At 39.1% G+C, this 18,654-nt stretch overlaps 1 protein-coding gene across 1 annotated transcript in view; it reads right to left on the reverse strand.

The window, feature by feature from the left end:
- Positions 1-18,654, reverse strand: part of DISC1 (DISC1 scaffold protein) — a 189,948-nt gene that overhangs the window by 100,648 nt on the left and 70,646 nt on the right. The window contains exon 8 of the mRNA XM_082480189.1: positions 8,896-9,084. Within this exon, the coding sequence (XP_082336315.1) occupies positions 8,896-9,084 (189 nt within the window). The remainder of the gene's footprint in view (positions 1-8,895; positions 9,085-18,654) is intronic.

Consider the following 18,654-nt stretch of genomic DNA (forward strand, 5'->3'; position numbering starts at 1 on the left):
ACATTACTGAATGTAAAATGCTGTACTATTTTTATCTTCAATCTGCAGAAAGCTTGAATTTTTGGAAGAATAACTGCCTGGTTGGTTACACTAAAGTGCTACTTGAAAACAAACTGACACTATTCCTTAAATATCCTATCCATCTCTATGTGCATCCTCAAAAGAAAGTAAATGAGGCAAAGCATTCCAAAAAGTCCTTTGCCCATTTTTGCGACCTGAAAATATCATGTCGTGTTAACATAACTTGAACAATCTCAAAAAAACCCCAAGAAATCAAAGAAAACCCTGCTGTATGACATCAAGAATCAAAACTGAAATTAATATAACTTAAAGAAACCTGCGAATGCTAGGCCAACTGTTTACTGACTTTTTTCAATAAAACTTCAGGTTTTTAAGAGACTAAACTCTGTTTTCATACTTCCGACTTGTTAATAGTTCAGGATCAAGTTGTCAAATACATGCTGTAATCCCACCCAACAGGTCCTGACCACATACATACAGGCAGTACCTAGAAGAAACGGCAAAATGAACAGAACCACAAAACTGATTACTTAAGTTACCTCATCTGTGAGACAAGGAAAGCAGTATTTATCTTTCTTTGAAAAGTAATTGGATCCTATCTGCTAAGTATAATTACATATGTCGGCAGTTTTCTTGGTTCTCTCCTGAGCACCCCACTACCCTCAGACAGGTTCCACCTTTCTGCCTGCCTCTAAGCCGTTCCAGAGACACACAACCTTATCTTTCGGCCAAAACTGGAATTCTCTTAATGCAAGATCTAGAAATGGCAGATGTACACCATCAGGAAAAAAAGAGCTTCACCGTGAAATAAAACAAAGTACAGTAGCATGACCGTACTACCTGCTCAAACTCCAGAAGGAGTGGCAAACCTTAGAGAGTGTTTGCTTGTCATAACGAGGGCTAGTGTTGTGCTAAGGTAATTAGAATTGCATACAGGAACATGTTACATCTGTCCAATGAGCAAAAGGCACTTTATTTTTTCTTTCTTTTTTAATCCTAGCTTTCTGTCATCTTAGCATCTCATTCCTTCTGAAACTAACTACGGTCATTAAAAAAAAAAAAAAAATTGTGGAAGTTCAATCTGAGCCCAGTATCTCAGAAGATGCAGCTGCAGAATTAGAATCTGATGAAGAATGATGAAAATTGGTGGTATATACTTCCAAATTTAATCCAAATTCACTCATCTGCGTTGCTTCACATTTATCCTGTTGCAAATCAATCAGTTGAAGCAGCTGAGCTAAAAAGTGGAGTAATGCAAAAACCCAGAGCAGAGATGGAAAGCCAGGAATAATTTGATATTACACACCCCCCAGAATTTAATGCACTGTGTACACGGCTGGCAATAGCATTTCAGATGTAAAGGAACAAGTTGCCTGACATATTATCAGAATCATAGAATTGTCTAGGTTGGAAGAGACCCTTGGGATCATCGAGTCCAACCATCTACCCTAGTCTACAAAGTTCTCCCCTACACCATATCCCCCAACACCACATCTAAACGTCTCAAACACATCCAGGGATGGTGACTCAGCTGCCTCCCTGCTCAGTCTATTCCAATGCCCGACCACTCTTTCTGTGAAAAATTGTTTCCTAATGTTCAGTCTAAATCTACCCTGTTGGAGCCTGGATCCATTCCCTCTTGTTCTGTCAAACTTCCTGCTTGTTTGCTTGTTTGTTTGTATGTACACCAGCACATAAAAGCATGTGTTGCATGACAGGGTTGAGGTTGCCCATCTCTCATCACAGCAGAAGGCTGGTCAGTAACACTTTTTACCATCGGATTGCATTTCCATGATTCCAACAGAGCCACTCTGTATTTCTGTTGCACTACAACTTAAGAAACCTTGATGTCCTTACTGCTTATTGTAGTTAAAGACAAGATCATCATTTTCCCTGAAAAGAGGAAGCAGCATAAATCTTCAGACCAAGCTCTACTTCTTGTACCTCGTACATAACCACCTCTATGACTGGAAAACCAGTACCGGGTCATTTCAGGAGTTATTATTCTGTATGTAATTAGGTCATACTGCTCTCTACAAAGAAAGAGTACTACATAGGTATATAAAGCATTTCAGTAAAGTTCATACCATCAGATCTCAAAAGAAAGAGATAGAAGAGAAGCTCACCTTTGAGCATCAACAGAGAAATGGCCTGATCAAAAGACCCCCACAGATATCAGTGGGCTTTGAACCAAGCTGCTGTGTCAGTTCAAGTTGCCTGAACACACATTTCATATTTTCTGCATTACAGATATTTGCATCTAATTATACAGAATGGCCAGATTAAATTTAATACCTCCATTGCATTTATACAAACTAAATCTCTATCCTTCAAGTGAAAAATCATAAAGTATTTTACATATTTAAATGAACAACATCAGACAAGATGACCTTTATAATCGCCATTATAAGAAACACAATTACAAGTGACTCAAGACATATGGCAAACTTAATTACGCTAAAACAGACTGGTTTCCAGTCTTTTCAATCCTGACAAAAATCGATGTCTAAAATAAAAATGTATTACCGTTTTAGCTATAGGAAATGCTTAGCAGAACTTACTCTTTATATGTTACTAAATTCTACAGATAATATTTATGAAAAAAAGGCAATTACATAAGAAACCCTCAACTACTTACGATTAAATAATATTTAAACAGATGTTAGTAAAAAAATTGGGGTTTTTTACTTATTTTATAAAGATTTTGTGGAAGGATGACACAGAATTAAAACCATCAATGTGAATTAGGTCCTCAAAAGCTGGGTAACAATTCAAAATGCAGTGACTAACATTATAGAATTATAAGACCAAAAGATGTATATGGATATACTTAATCTGAAAGAACCCAAGTGCTTTAAAAATGACCCAAGAAAATGAGAATCACGCTCACAATCTATGAAAAGTAGACAAGCACGCAATATGCATAACAGTACAAGTCCAAGCAAATGCAGAAATACCAATTTTTCAAACGAAACAGCAGCGAGAATACTGATGAGCAGAGTGCAATTACTCATGCCATATTTGGCCATGACAACACAAAAGGAGCTCTGCAAGGTTAAGCATCTTGGGGATTTTATTGTTGTTTTTTCCTTTTCTTTTCTTACGTTGACCTGGCTTTTCCATGCTGCCTGACAGAAGGCTGCAGAGCGCTACTTCGGAGCATCAGCCGAATGTCAGCTCAGAATAAAGGATGCTACCAGCTGCAGTGTCAGTCCTGTTCCTGCATCACCACTGAGGGGTTTATGCTTCCTGCGAAAGCTCAGTAGAGTGAACGCTGGCTAAATCTGACAAGATCGCTCTTTAGAGATGGCCACAGACATAAGCAATAGGTCGTTCCGTTTCACCACTCGCTTGAATGACAACAAGCATTCCATATACGTATGACATGCAGAACGTAATGACCTTGCACAAATTAGAAGTGGACACACAATGAGACTCAGTGCAGCTCCTTCCTCAAGGAAGCCCATCTGTTACACACTATGTGGTTCTCCTTTAATGATTTATTTAAACAGAACCTATCAAAAGGTCCAGCTTTTCAGTTTAGAACAAGATAATCACTCAAACACAGGATGAACTGTGGAAACAATATGGAAAGCCTATTTGGTGCAGAAAAAACAGCACTGAGGGAAGAAATTAAAACCACCACACACACACACAAAAAAAAAAAAATCAGTAAAGCATAACGTGGAATCATTTTTCTCTTGTCATAGGCAGATACTGAGTTGGTATTTTTGAAATAATTAAAAGCAGTATAAAGCTCAATCTTTAGACATTTTCAAAAAGCACGACAAAAATCAGTTATGAAGAAAGATAGAGAAGCTTTTGTATAACGGTTATTACTAAAAGCAAATATTTAAAACTTTAAAAAGAAGAAAGGTTTCCCAGTGGGAAGCATGTTGCATGTGCTTCTATTACAAGGCTTTCAGTGTTGAATCTGTCAGAATAAAAACATGTCTTTGAAAGAGCGTAAAGTGCTTTGCAGTAAATGGCCGTTAACAGTTTGGTAAATCACATCCTATACAATTGTATATGAAGCACAGAACCTGCTTTTCATCAATATTCCAGTATGCAAAGCCAGTATTACTTTAAGCAGCACAACTAGTGCTTTTTGCTGTCCACATGATATTAAGCTTTAGACTAATTAATTGCATCCTCCATAACGGCCAAACATGCAGCTTTTTGAACAATGACTGTAAAAAGAGTAGGAGAATTTTTGTTATTCTTCAAAGTACATTCTGAACACATTTTATTCTTAAGTAGCTAAACCAAAAACATAATTTAAAAAAAAATCAAATTAAATATAGAATTGACTTGGATAGGATTCTCTTCTGTCAGAGGACAAAAAGCTACGAGATATTCTGCCCAAGTGTGCAGAGTGTGCGCATTGAACAAGAGAAAGAAATACTGAGTGTGAAAGAAAACTCCAGCTTCCTAAGAAACCCCTCTGTAACATCTAATTCATTATTTAATAAATATATCTGTTCAATTCCAGAAAGCTTCACTCTACAAGCAGGCTGGTAAGCGCTTTAGGACTGACACAAGCAATTTTTAAGACAGTAAAACTCAATGATGTCAATTAGAGTTGAGCAGTAGAGACCGAAGTATCGGCCTCCAAACAGTAGTTTTTAAAAGAGGGTTAAAAAGCTATTTTGATGTGCATGATAGCCTTTATTTTATATTTCCTCTAGAAATTAATTCAGTGTAGAAATTCTACTTAAGATCACTTGGTGAGCACAACCTAGCAATCAGATCGTGAAATACAGCCCCCCCCCCCCCCCAGTTTTGTGCATACATACATTATTTACCAGGAGATGCTTTCCCAAAAGTGTAATAGGGGCAGAAAATGGCTGAGTACAGCCAGAAAAGGAATTCAGCAAACGAGGCAGGAAAACCTGCCCATCAATACTGGTAATGAGGAAATCGAGACAAGAGGGTAGGTTTCATTTCCAGCCCTGGGTTACAAATGCCAATCAACCCAAGCCAGGATTTACAAGCACAACCCAGCAGTTTGGCAGACAGGCAAGTAATTAAGCTTCACTTGTCTGGAACAGGGTTTTGGTTGTTTTGGGCTGCAAAGCAGTTCTCTTCCTTGCCATAACAGAAACTTCTAATTTTATAAGGCAGATCTGCTCAACAGTAAAGCACAAGACCTTCAGTGATTTTCCCAGAACCACTATGTCTTCGGCTACAGAAATACCTGCAGCCTAGAAGAATGTAAAGCTCACACAGAGCATCACTTGATTTCAAATCTGTTTATTGCAAGTGATTAATTCAATCGTGACTGATGTTAGACCAATCAGGAAACTCAGTTTCACCATCATTTCAGGTAAAATTACATGACCTCTGTGTCCCTGGCTTTCCTATCTGTAGAATGGCAATAACACTTGATCCCTTATAGAAGTGTTCTGATGCCCTTAGAATAAAGGGAAAATTAGTACTATTCCTCCTAAAAATGCTAATAAATAGCATTACTTGTTGATGCTTCTATTACCGAATGGAAAAAACATATTTTTGAGCATCTCTAAAAATATGAAGGGATTTTTGTCAAATCTCCTTCACAGAGAGCACTGACAGCTCTCAGCACACAGTAAGCCAAGCCTGATTTTTGCACTACATCTGCAATATCTTTTATACTTGGGCAGCTGGCACAAAGTGAGAAAATTCATTAACATGCTAATGATGTGTCCTATTTAAAATTCCAGCTCTGATTATTGTGTGATTAAGTCTCTTCCCTTGACGTCTGCTTCCTTATATCTGCATTACTGTGAGAAATCAACAGTTATTAATGAAGTAAAAAAAATGGATGATCAATTTATACACAAGAGAAAGACAAACATACACACATATTTTAGCATTTCAATTTCTTTGTTTAATGTTTTCTAGACAAAGTGGTATTATATCTTCAGTTAAAAAAAAAAATCAAAATAAGTTTTTGGGAAGTTCACAGGCACAAAAGATAACAGTTCAAGTGCCAGATGATGTAGAAATAGCTATGTGTGGGAATACCTGCGCAGAAGGTTTAAAGGCGCTGTATCAAAAAAAGAGGGAGGGCTCCTGATGCAGAGAAAGAAGATTATTCCCTGGAAACAACATGAAAGCAAGAATGAGAGGAGACAAAAGTTCCAGTCAATTTGATTACCTTTCCTGGAGAAAAATGAAGCATCTCCTTTCTACACTGAAAGGCATATAAATCCACTAACTTACTTAAACTAGAATAAACATTCAAAGACAAGATGACTAAGGGACCTCTTTCTCTACGTTACTTTCAGTAACCTATGTTTAGTTTATAGATGGACACCTATTTCATAGGGTTGAGCCAAAGCGTAGCACAACTGTGCCGCAAGGAGGAATCGCAGGTACATCCCTGCTGCACACCTGGACACGGACCAGCCAGCCTAGCCCAGATCATTTTTGCTGTTCAAGTGAGCATGGCTAATTTGGCTCCCTAATAAACTCTGGGCAGGCAGACAGTAAAAAAGCTGGAGGACAGTAACATCCTCAGTTAGTAGAGTTAGATGGAGAAAGGATTCCTCTCCCTGGCTCATAGCTACAGAGGGAAAAGTCAAACTAACCAGGAAGGGGCTGCACCGAGCAATGGGACCAACCACTCACACGAATTTAACCCACAGCACAGAGCAGCTGAGCTCATGCTGAAGCAGCAGAAGTGTTTTAGGAGCCATTTTCCTGCCAGACTATACTCTCCCAAAATCACAGCATCACCAACAGGAGTGGGTCAACACATTCCCCATCACAAGCCCCACACCCCTGCCGTGTCCCTTATGCCAATGCCAGCAATCCCACCACGTGCTGGTGGGTCTCATGGGTGTGCTAACGCCCTGCTCACGTCGGGCTTCTGGTCAGCAGTGAGCTGGCGTATGGGATGGGGCAGGAAGAGGAGGAAAAGGCAAAACCGCTCATCTCAGCAGCAACATGGATTTTACTGGCTTAAATGAACCACAAAGCCTGTGGCCGTGCAGCAAGTCAGCTCAGCCACCCCGACACAAATCGCACCTTTCACGGTGCATACAAAGCCAACGCAATTCTCTCCAGTTCTTTTGAACAGCAGCAAAACCAAATGGTAACAAAAATCACATTCCAATCGTTTACGCTTTATTCCTCAAACATGAAAGTCCTGTACAAAATAAGAACTGGTTCGTAAAAGTGGATGCCATCTTTAAGATACAATCTGTTTACTATTTTCCAGAGCGCATCAGAAGGCTTTTATTCAATTAAATGTGTTGGTATCAAACTCATGCTACTGTTCTCAAACCTAAGTGAGCTTCCATTTGTTAAAGGAGAAAATGGTGGAGATTACATGCAAGGAGGCAGGGACGAGGAAAAGGGAAGATCTCAGACTTCAATTATCTATCTCTGACAAGTAGGGGTTGATAGAGTTTTATTTTACACATGGATAAATTTCTCCTTATGCCTACAGAATCACAACAAATTAAAAGAACAATGCACATAGTAAACATCCAGCGTTTTGCAATTTATTGTCACAAATTGTAGGACAGGAGAGGTCAGACCAAGACAACACCTCATTACAGCTACATAAATGCAAAGGGGGAAAAAAAAAGAATCTATGAACTGCAAACAATTCTGTTGCTTCAGCAAGTCTTGCACAGGTTTTGTTTAAAACCCTGCTGAAGAAAAATACAAATGAGAAGTGCATGTGTATTATAGGAAATTTAATTGTCCTAGAAACAAAGGAGCAACAAAATGGACAGATTGCAAGGTCAGAAGCCCCTTCAACTCACTTGGCAAATCCAAGCAATGAGGAAGTATTGCCTGATGTGGGGTTAAATCACACCGCTTAGGTAACAATGCACTAGTTTGAGGAATCATTTTTTAAATTTTTAACCATCTAGTTTTCCAAGAAAGTTCGTATCTAGTAGACTGTGTGTGTGTGTGCGCATATATATTCCTCCATGCATCTTTAAAATAGACGTATTCCACTGCCGACAACACTTTTTGGTTTTAAAATACCTCTTGCCTATCCACTTGCCTGTGAGAAACTTCATATACTTTTAAAACAGAGGCACTTTCCTCTCTTCAACCAACCTACTGCTCATAAGATCCTGAAAAGGGAAAGACATTTCAAACGCCTAGAGCTTTAAAGTAGCTCTCGGAATTATACTTAGCTGTTTAGAGGTAACTATAGTAACTGTACATTTGTAGTCAATTAAATGTTATTCAGCCTTTCATTTAATCAAGCAGCAAGGCCACTTTATCTGCTTAGCTTCAGGAGAGGGTACAGCAGACAAAAGGATAAGCCAAGTCTAAGAATGACTTTGCTATTTGGTTGTCAATAGCTTTCCCAGTGATTGCACAGAACTTCCCCAATTCCACTGTGACACTACAACCCAAGCACGCTGTTTATAGTTGTGTGTGAGCTGTGTTTGGCAAGCTGTTTAACTCCCCCCTCAAGCATAAATTTACAGAGAGAACCCTCGCCTTCAGAACCAGGAATCCCTTGCACCTCATACGTTCAGACTCGTCACCAAATATGTTATTAATACTAAATATTTAGTTACATATACTAAATATGCTTCTATTGTTTCTCTGTATGTGAATCAATGCACAGTATCATCATCATCATCACAAAAATGGGCTTAGAAAAGAAAGTTTTTGAGAATTGGGCTAAGACAGATCTCCAAAGGTTGTATATTGCTGGGATATCCCTGCTCCCCCTCAGTCCACCTTCCAGTGGAAACAGCGGAGAGCATATTCAGCATATTGCTTATCTAGGCCCTGGCCAAACTTCCCTCAGAAAAATCAGTGCATTTTGTGAAACGCAGGATGGTTCGTCAAACCCAGTAGACTTTCAGGCTCTCGTGACTGAGCAAAAGCTGCGACAGCCTGTGAACTACTTACCAAAGGCAGCCTCTCCTTGTTCAAGTTCTTGTTTCAGTCTGGTGTAATCATCTTTAATTCTCTCCAATTTTCGAACATTTCGAGCACTCAGAACCAGCAGTTCATTGAGAAGTCCTTCCAGCCCCTCCTTCTCAGATGTTAGTGATCTTATTTCTTCTGTCAGATCCTTCGCAGTACCGAAATTACTTCCTGCATGTTTTGTGGGGGGCAGGGGGGAGAGGGAGGAAAGAGAAAATGAAGCAGACACTTGCAACATCAGTAAATTACACAGCAAACGGGAAATTAAGCAACTATATCGCCCAACAGCAACTGAAAGACCAATTTGGGGGGGTGCGGGGGTAAGAAACTGCTTTGCAATCATCCATTTAATTAACATACCACAAAAAGAATCATAATTGTAACACATTTAACCTTATACACACAGAAATAGTTTTTTGGGTTTCGTTTTGGTTTTTTTTTTTTTTTTTTTTCAATTATTGATACAATTTACATTTTTGGAGAAAACCTTTTCCTAAGGTCCACACTTCAGACAGTGTCATACTGTAATTCATTGATTATTGTGGTGTGACCTGTCAGACCATCTTCTTGTTTTGGTGAACACCTCAACTTACAATACTTTTTAAACAGATGCTATCAATCTGCTAGACCCTGAAGTACTTCCTCCTTGAACAAAGCAGCACTATGCCATTGTTCACAACAAGCACCGGCAGGTTGTTTATAAATGAGAGGTTGCATTTCTTAAATGGCATGTACCCTGTGCAAAGACCATCAAGAGATGTTCTTCTGAGAGAACAAATTTAGAAGTCAAAACTCTCTGCTTCTGGCTCTCCTTGAAGTATAAAACCTCAGAGACGGGCAGAATACCTCAGTATCACCAGCTCACGCTGCTCTGGAGTTTTTAAAAACATTTGGCTCCTTTGGAAAGGGATACAGAGTCAAAAGTTCAATTCCCAACTGGTTTACAGTGTAGCCTACTAACAAATGCTCACTTAACCTTTCTGAAAACTATTTTTATAAGAACCTGGAGAGGAACGTTTCCTTACCTCACAGAGAAGTCTTAAGTATAAATTCACGATAACAGTGAGATGCTCAGCTATTAAATGACTTTGACACAGCAATAGAGTAACCATTATAATGATACATTTACACAGCTGTACCTGTGTCTTTTCAATGATTCAGCTGCTTGGCTAGGGGCGAAGGGGGGGGGGGGGGGGGGGGGGGGGAGGGAGGAGAGAAGAAAAAACCCACAAAAACCTGCAAAAAAGCCGCTGCAATCTAATGAATACTTGACAAAAATAATTTCCATCTAGACTTGCCAAATACAAGACAACAGATCTCTAGCACAAGATCTAAACTCTATCATCATCATAACTTAGCCAAAATTTTGTGGTATGATCTAATAAGTAAAGGCATCTAGTAAGTAAATGCACTTAGAATATTTAGCCTTGAAGCAAATATTAATGTAAGGCACATCCAGTCACACATAAGACGTCTCATCAGCTTCTGAAGTATGTGCAATGACTTGAGACTCCTGAAATAACTTTATAATACTAACAGCATTATTCAGCTATAAAGGTGTCTCAGCTTATTTTTCAGAAATATAATAAACTATTGCTTATACACAACAGATCAATTAAAAATTTATTTTAGAAAATTAAGACATAATCCAGAACATCAAATCCACATCACAGTATCCTTAATCCTTTTTACCCAGTATCTCAAAAGCGTTAGTCACAGTCTTCCACAGGAATGGTTTGGGTGCTGTTCATTTCCTTCAGGACAGGGGAGCAAGAATGGGACATGGGTATTTACACTGGTTGGAAGACGGCAAAGCACTGCCAGCTGCTGAGAGCAGATCCATTCCTCCACAGCATAAGAATGAACGTAAGCACTTCCAGCAAATAATTATAACCATCCTCCTGGAGGAAAGATGCTGCTGCAAACTCAAGTGGCCACATGAGGACAGGCGTGCTAAAAGGAGACTGCACTTTTGAAAAGTTTGGAAGAGACTGTATCAAGTAAATCACGTTTAACGATTGAACATTTTAACTATGATAGCCTTGTTTGGTGGATTATATTTTTTTTATTTAATCCTAAGGCTATGGTAGTTTCAGTCCAACCCTTTTCTTTGCTTAAAGCTGACCTTTTTTGTTTAAGAGTTCAAAACTCCCCTATTTCTAATTCTCAGCTAAAACCCCATTTGCCAGTTCTAGCTTACAAAGAATTACACAATTAAATAACTATAAATATGCTTTACAAATACTAGGATCTTACGGCTTGATAATGCATTTATTGTGAAATGGCAGCACAAATTTTATCTTAATCCGTCACATGTTTCCAAATGGTCAAAACACAGCAGCAAGATAGGCAAGACAAAATCACTGGAAAAATGGCAGATATTCAGAAGCTTCTAAAGCAAGAAGACTGAAAATTAAACAGTGCACCTTTACTTCACCTGAACTCATCTGAAGCATCAACGCACAAGAGCCTTAATAAAACATGAAGGCAAGAGATTCTTCATTAGAGTCTGGAGCCTGCTCTTAGATTTCAGAAGACAGCAAGGAAAAAGGTATGATATTACACATGAAAGTTTTATACATATTGAATGGATCTTAATTCCCAGAAGGGAAGTTTATATCAAACTGAGGCTATGAGGAAATGGCATCAGATATATATACCCAAAAGCCAAAACTGCCTGGTGCAGGTCCCCCTGACAGCAGAAATATCTGGAATTCTGCAGTGAAAAGTCAGAAGAGCTTACAAACGCATGCACCACAAGTGCCATCAGTGACCTCAATCACAGCAACCAAAATAACTGCTTTCTAAATGCCGTAAGAAGGTTAATTTAAAAACTAATATATAATCTCTAGCTGCCAGCATTAAAAAACATGCCCTCCTGGGGGTTTTGTTTATTAAGAGACAAAGTCACATTGGATGCTGTAGAAACATTCTGAAGACATGTGTCAAAATATTTTATTCTGCTAATATCCTGAAAATGTTAAAATTCCTTTTTTTTATGATAAAATAATTATTTTGCCTAAGTAAACATAATAACTGTTACTTTGTCAACCACTCAGAGCTATGTTTTTTTAGCCATACCACTGGGAGAGTTCTAGCTGGGTGACATTAGATAAATAAAGTCAGTCCTAAGTCTTTCCAGGAAACTCAAAAAAAATCACTGAAGTTAATAGGACTGCTCACTCAGAAAATCTGTACAGACAACAAAACTGCAGAATTAATAGTCTAAGACCAAAGCTGAGCTTCTGATCTAAACCAAGACACGAGACAGGGATTCTATGAAGGGGACTGAAGGGCGAAATGCCACTTTTCCCATCCTTCCTCCTGCCTCGCAGTGATGCTTACTAGCAACGCGCAGTTTTAGCCACTGCATACATGTTCATATAAACATACTGGGCGCAAACTGGCACACCAAATGGGGGAACCCACAAATTGAGAAATCTGTTTATAAACATCCAGGCTAGAAAGTCTGCTGCTCTATCAGAATCTTAAATCTATTCAATTTCAATTTCAATAAATACATGGAATCAACAGTGCTTGGACAAAATGGGGGGGAGGAGAAGGGGAGGAATAACCATGTGGAGTACAGTTGGGATGATAACAAAATCTGAAATCATTTCACATGAACTTGGCTGAACTAATTACACTTCTACAACACTAGAAAGTCATATTTTGACTTTCCAGCTAATTCAAAGTATCCAATGCTCTGAACAGGTTGAATAACATGCTTGCAGTATGCTGTCATAAGGAGCCGAGTCTATACACTTCACTTTGAGGGGCTGAACCTCACCGTTATCTTCAAGAGACAGCAACAAAAATCCAGTTTAAAATTCCTCCATAATCCTGCCCTCTAGGGCGCTCTCCTCACATGCATCCTTCATCCCCCACTCTCTACAGACAGGGACATCAGGTAAGTTCTGACGGCTCGATGTGAAGGCCAAAAATACTAACCAAATCAAGCAAAACCACCCCAACTGGAAAAATAAAATAAAATTAAAAAAAAAAAAAAAAAACAACACATCCCCAGGAACAACATAGTTGCTTTTACTCACTGTAAAAATAAATAGTATATTTACCTTATTTTCCTCTCTTCCCAGAATTTTACTTGTATGGCTGTATACTACAGCTAAATAGTGCTCTGCATATTAAGTATATTTTCTCTATACATAGTTACATGCCACGAACTCATGTCCATTATAAAAGCTCACTGTCAGATTTTCCTATATTGGGTAGATTGTTGCCCATCTAGTAGCCTCAAAGTAACAAACCATTATTTTGATACCATTTGCCAGCAACAAATTGACTAAAAATATGGTTTGAAACGCTCATAGCTTCCATTATTCATACCTGAAGGAGAGAGGTACGTCCCATCCCTACAGAAACTATGTTTATTGTGGTACAAGCAAAGGAGCAATTTTTGCATAACAGTAAAGCATACATACTGGACAATGGCTTAAATGTAAGAAAGAGTAGATTGGTCATTATTTATCATTATCTATAGGCTAATTTTTCAAAGACTAGCACTACCTTTAATAATACATAAGAAAGTGAAAATTTAGTTTAGCTTAGGGCATTTGCCACCATGGTATTTACCAATGGCAGTGCAACTCAAGGCTGAAAATCCTCCACTCTGTGATTAATGAGAATACAAACCGACTCCAACACCAGAAACAAAAATTGAAGAAAATAAATATCATTCAGCTTCACACAAAGAAAAGAGAAAAAGCTAAAAATGTGTCAGAACATGAGCCAGCAATGCACACTTGCAGCCCAGAAGGCCAACTGTACCCTGGGCTGCATCAAAAGAAGTGTGGCCAGCAGGTCGAGGGAGGTGATTCAGGCCCTCTACTCCACTCTGGTGAGACCCCACCTGGAGTTCTGTGTCCAGTTTTGGAGTCCTCAGCATAAGGTCATGGACCTGTTGGCGCAGGTCCAGAGGAGGGCCACAAAGATGATCAGAGGGCTGGAGCACCCCTCCTATGAAGGCAGGCTGAGACAGTTGGGGTTGTTCAGCCTGGAGAAGAGAAGGCTTCAGGGAAACCTTATTGCAGCCTTCCAGTATCTGAAGAGGGCCTACAATAAAGCTGGAGAGGGACTTTTTACAAGGGCATGTAGCGATAGGACAAGGGGTAATGGCTTCAAAGTGGAAAAGGGGAAATTTAGATAGCTATCAGGAAGCATTTTTCACTGCGGGTGGTGAGGCACTGGAATAAAGTTTCATCTATAAGCTTTATAATCAAATTACGCATGTATTCATTTGGGTACTTTGTTCTGTATAAAAAAAGAAATTCGGAAAAGTAGTAATATGTGATTAAGTTTGGAACATACATCATCTAGTAGTAAAAACATACTTTTATGTAGCTCTAGAGTGATAGAACTAACTACTGGTAGATCCTACCAGAAGGGATCATCTATGCTTTCCTGTACACAGTTTCTTTTTGCTGTAGATACCGCCTACATTTTTAGAAAAATCAAAGCCTGAAAAGTATTTAGCCATGCATATCTGTACTTAAAGGGGTCTACAGGAAAGCTGGGGAGGGACTGTTCATCAGGGAACGTAGCAATAGGATGAGAGGTACCAGTTTTAAACTGGAAGAGGGTAGATTTAGATTAGATATTAGGAAGAAATTTTTCACTGTGAGAGTGGTAAGACACTGGGACAGGTTGCCTGGGGAAGCTGGGGATGCACCATCCCTGGAGGTGTTTAAGGCCAGGCTGGATGGGGCTTTGAGCAGCCTGGTCCAGTGGGAGGTGTCCCTGCCCATGGCAGGGGGGTTGGAACTCGATGATCTTCAAGGTCCCTTCCAACCTAAATCATTCTATGAAATGTAAGATTTTTGAAGCACTGCCAGTGTGTTTGCACCACTGAAAAAACAAATAGCAAATGGGGGACAGCCTACTATCTTCTGAAATATTTTACAGAATTCCAGCATATTTGAATCACAATTCTTGCTTTTAAGCAATAACACATGCCAACACTTTTATGAAACATAGTGCAACTGAATGATTGATGTGATCCTGAAAGGTAAAGTAAGAAAATCCATATAGAAGCAGGCAAGAGACCCCAGACACATACATTTGGAAGAGGAATTCTCTGCCACAGGAAGCGCCGTGTGCCCAGACTGAATCAGTCACCACAGAGCAATGCAGGAATTAAAAGAAAAAAAAAAGGGGGGGGGGACAACAAAACCCCAACAACGATAAGATTTTAATCAGCAATAACAACTCAAAGGCTCGAGTGAAAGTTATCAATGAGAAAAGGCACCAAAACCCTGAAGAAAAAGGCAGAGGTTTGGAAGATGGCAATTCAGCAATACTGAGACACAATCTATTCCAAGGAGCGATAGCTACTGGTGAATGCTGAGCCACCAGATGCTCTCAAGTGCCTGCGCTGGGGATAACAAGTATAGCCCAGGAGCATATTAGCCTCAGCAATTTACTACGTGTGTTAACCAATAAATGGTTGTTGCAAGTCTCATATAATTCTCTTTCAACATGGTAAAGGATGCCCAACTGAAAGTGACTCCAAGGCTCAAGGGTCACCCAATAGCACAGACGTGTGTGCACACAGGCTTCCCTACATAATCACTTTGCCCTCCCTCATAGCTCCCACTCAGCTCATGCCTTTCAATCTCTGGTTCTTTCACATCTCCCTTCTCTTATGCCTTTGCACCACTCACTACCGCTACTAGTGGAGAGGAAGGGACATGCTGAGAGTAGGGAAAACACCCAGACCTGATCTCCATGATCGTGAGGGCTTCATGAAATCATCACCCTCCTTTTTACCAACCAGAGAAAGATTGGGGAGAGAAATATTCATGCCACCTACATTTAGGCACCAAAAGTGCATGCACTGAGGTTCACAGGTTTGTCACCTTGGCTCCCCTGACAGTCAGTGGAAAGAGGGACACCTCTGCCCCCTTCCACAGACTGCACAGGGGTTTTCCCTCGTCCCCACCAGATCACAGCAGAGCTTTTCCATGGGGTGAGAGTGCCTTTCCTTCACAGCTCTCCTCACCTAACATTCCTCCTTTGACCACAAAACCCCAGAAAAGGAACAGCCAAAGAGCTTACTCGACCCTCTCTCCCCCTCCAAGGATAACAGCTTAGGTAACAGGGGAGAAGAACAGTAAGTTGTTACATGACTGCCTGACTTCTGCAACGGAGGCGATGATTTTCTGCTGTCTGGTCACATATCATGCTGGAACTTCAGCTACAGCAAATTATCCTTGAAGTTCACTGAAAGCCAGTAACATCCAGCAGTCTCCTTTGGAAATGAGATAAAAAGACAAACAGCATAGCAGTCAGTCTGCATGCCTGTTTGGGAGTTGGATTAGGAGGGTCACTGGCATATTTTGTAAATTACTTAACAGGCTTGCCAAAAAGTGCATCACTTACAGCAACACACGGTAGTAAATTTTATTCCATGGAACATAAAGTGACCATTGTGGGAAGACACCCCAATATATAGCTGTGTATGCTGGAGCCAGACATTGAGATACAGGCATGAAGAAGAATTAATCTCAACATGCCTCAGAGCCATCAACCCAGAGCACTGCTGAAAGCAAGAATCTGAAAGTCAGGAACCATCTATGTCATCTGACAAGATACAGGTCTCTATCAAACTCCAATTTATGAAAACACTAAGCCTTTGTGAAAAAGCACAAAGAGGCATTGGCATTTTTCCCTCTAAGACTAGCCGAGTTCTCCAACTGATATCAAACAACAGTTCTCAGAAACAGGAAAGATTAAAAAAAAAAAAAAACCAAAAAAAAAAAAACCAGGACCACCATCACCTTCCAGTGAAAGACAAAGTACAAGTATGTAGAATGTCTGGGGAAGATCTCAACATCATGTCGAGAACTTTATGCCGATACATATTTCTGCATGAAATGACAGACATGAAATCACAGGCACAAAAACAAGACATCCATGTTACCAAAACACACAGATGTATGGCTGAAAACATCCTTCAGCCTGCACTGGCATCTTCCAGTCTGACTGCTCTGTCCCCTCTCTGACATACCGATTCCCAACTGGAATGGCTTAGCACCAAAGTTGGAAGGCTGGGGGCTTTTTTTGTTACAGTTGCTTTCTGAGCCTGCAGAACTTGCTAAAAGAGCATCAAAGAGCAGGTAAAGAGACAACAGTCCTGGCATTAAGTTTTGTGAAAATATGCTATCTAGTATTTATGTCCTGCTATTTATAAACTACACTTCTACATTAACATAAGGGGAAAAAAAAAAAAAAAAAAAAACCACAAAACCTTTTTGTTGTACTGCTGGAAATCCCACAAGAGTATTTCCAGTCAGCTCCCACTTGTAGGTATTTAATGAAATCAAGGTAGTGCTAATTATAGGATGATGACACAAGATCTCTTATTGGTATAGACAGTTTTAAGAACATATTTTTATTTTTTAAGTACTTACAAGTCACATGATTCTAACTTCCGTGGATGTAATTTGTACTTGCAAATACATAAGAAAAGTTAATGACATGCATCTCAGATAACTACATAATGAATTCAGTTTTTCATTCACATCTGCTTAGCTCCCTGCTAGCCACTGTCTGGCTATCTAGTCCCGGACTATTACGCATTCTCAAGAGAAAAAAAAAAAATCATATAGGGTATATGAAGACACTAAAATATATCAACCAACCTCTTTTATTCAAATATCAGAAACAGACAAAACAGTGATGAAAATTTATTTCAGTTTACATCTTCCCTCCTATTCCCAAATTATTTTCTAAGGAAAAAAATGAGAAACACACTGTTTCTCACACATGATTTGCTCTCCTGCAAAACAACCTAAAGTAGGAAAAAAATTTTCCATATTTTTAGAGTTACACTTGCTTACATATCTTACTATTTGAATTTTCTTACTGTCTGAAGATTATTTGATTTGCAATCCCCCCCCTAAAAATTCATTGTAAATAAACACACAATGCTAAGAGAAAGAACAGAGTATCATGTACTGCCACGTTCTTCCCATAACTGATGACAAAATATTTATAAGCATGTTAAGAACTACTGTAAGAAGCAACTGCTATAATAATCACATGCAGGTTTCCAAGCACTGACATTAAAGTGTTTTAACAAAAAACCCAAATCTACTAGATGCTAAACCATAAGATTTCATCGATAAGTATTTACAAATGTGTATGTCAACAGTAACATCTCATGCAATCAGGGTACTTGTTAGCTACGATTAGCTAAAGCTACTGACTTAAAAACCGTGAACAACGTAATAAGATTCTACTAATTATGTTTGGAGAAAAATTCTGAACTAGCATCTCAGGAGTATTAACTGCAACTTATTTATCATAACAGGCAAATGCCAATCAGAAGGTAAGGGAGTTGTTGATATAAAGGATCTGAATGATAACTGTTGGTAGAAATACCTCTAGAACATTTAAGTACAGGCTTCTTTCTTTTTTTTCCATGTGATATCTCACTGGGATTTAATTAGTCTACTGTATTTATTCAATGACCTTCAATAATCCAAAGATTCCCAGATCTTCTTTCTTTCTCCTCCATTTTTAATTTTACACTTCTTCCAAGGAAGAAATAGTAGGGAGGAGAGACATTTACATATGTAGCATTGTCTCTTATGTCTTTACAGTATCATTTATTACACAGTCTTAAGACCTAAGGACTAATAAAATTGTTATGCTTACATTGTATTTATTGCGGTACTTTACTCTCAAAACAAGATCAGCTATATTCTTACATTTTCTGGT

Source organism: Vanellus vanellus (assembly GCF_965231255.1).
Source record: "Vanellus vanellus genome assembly, chromosome: 3".
In the NCBI taxonomy this organism is placed as follows: domain Eukaryota; kingdom Metazoa; phylum Chordata; class Aves; order Charadriiformes; family Charadriidae; genus Vanellus; species Vanellus vanellus.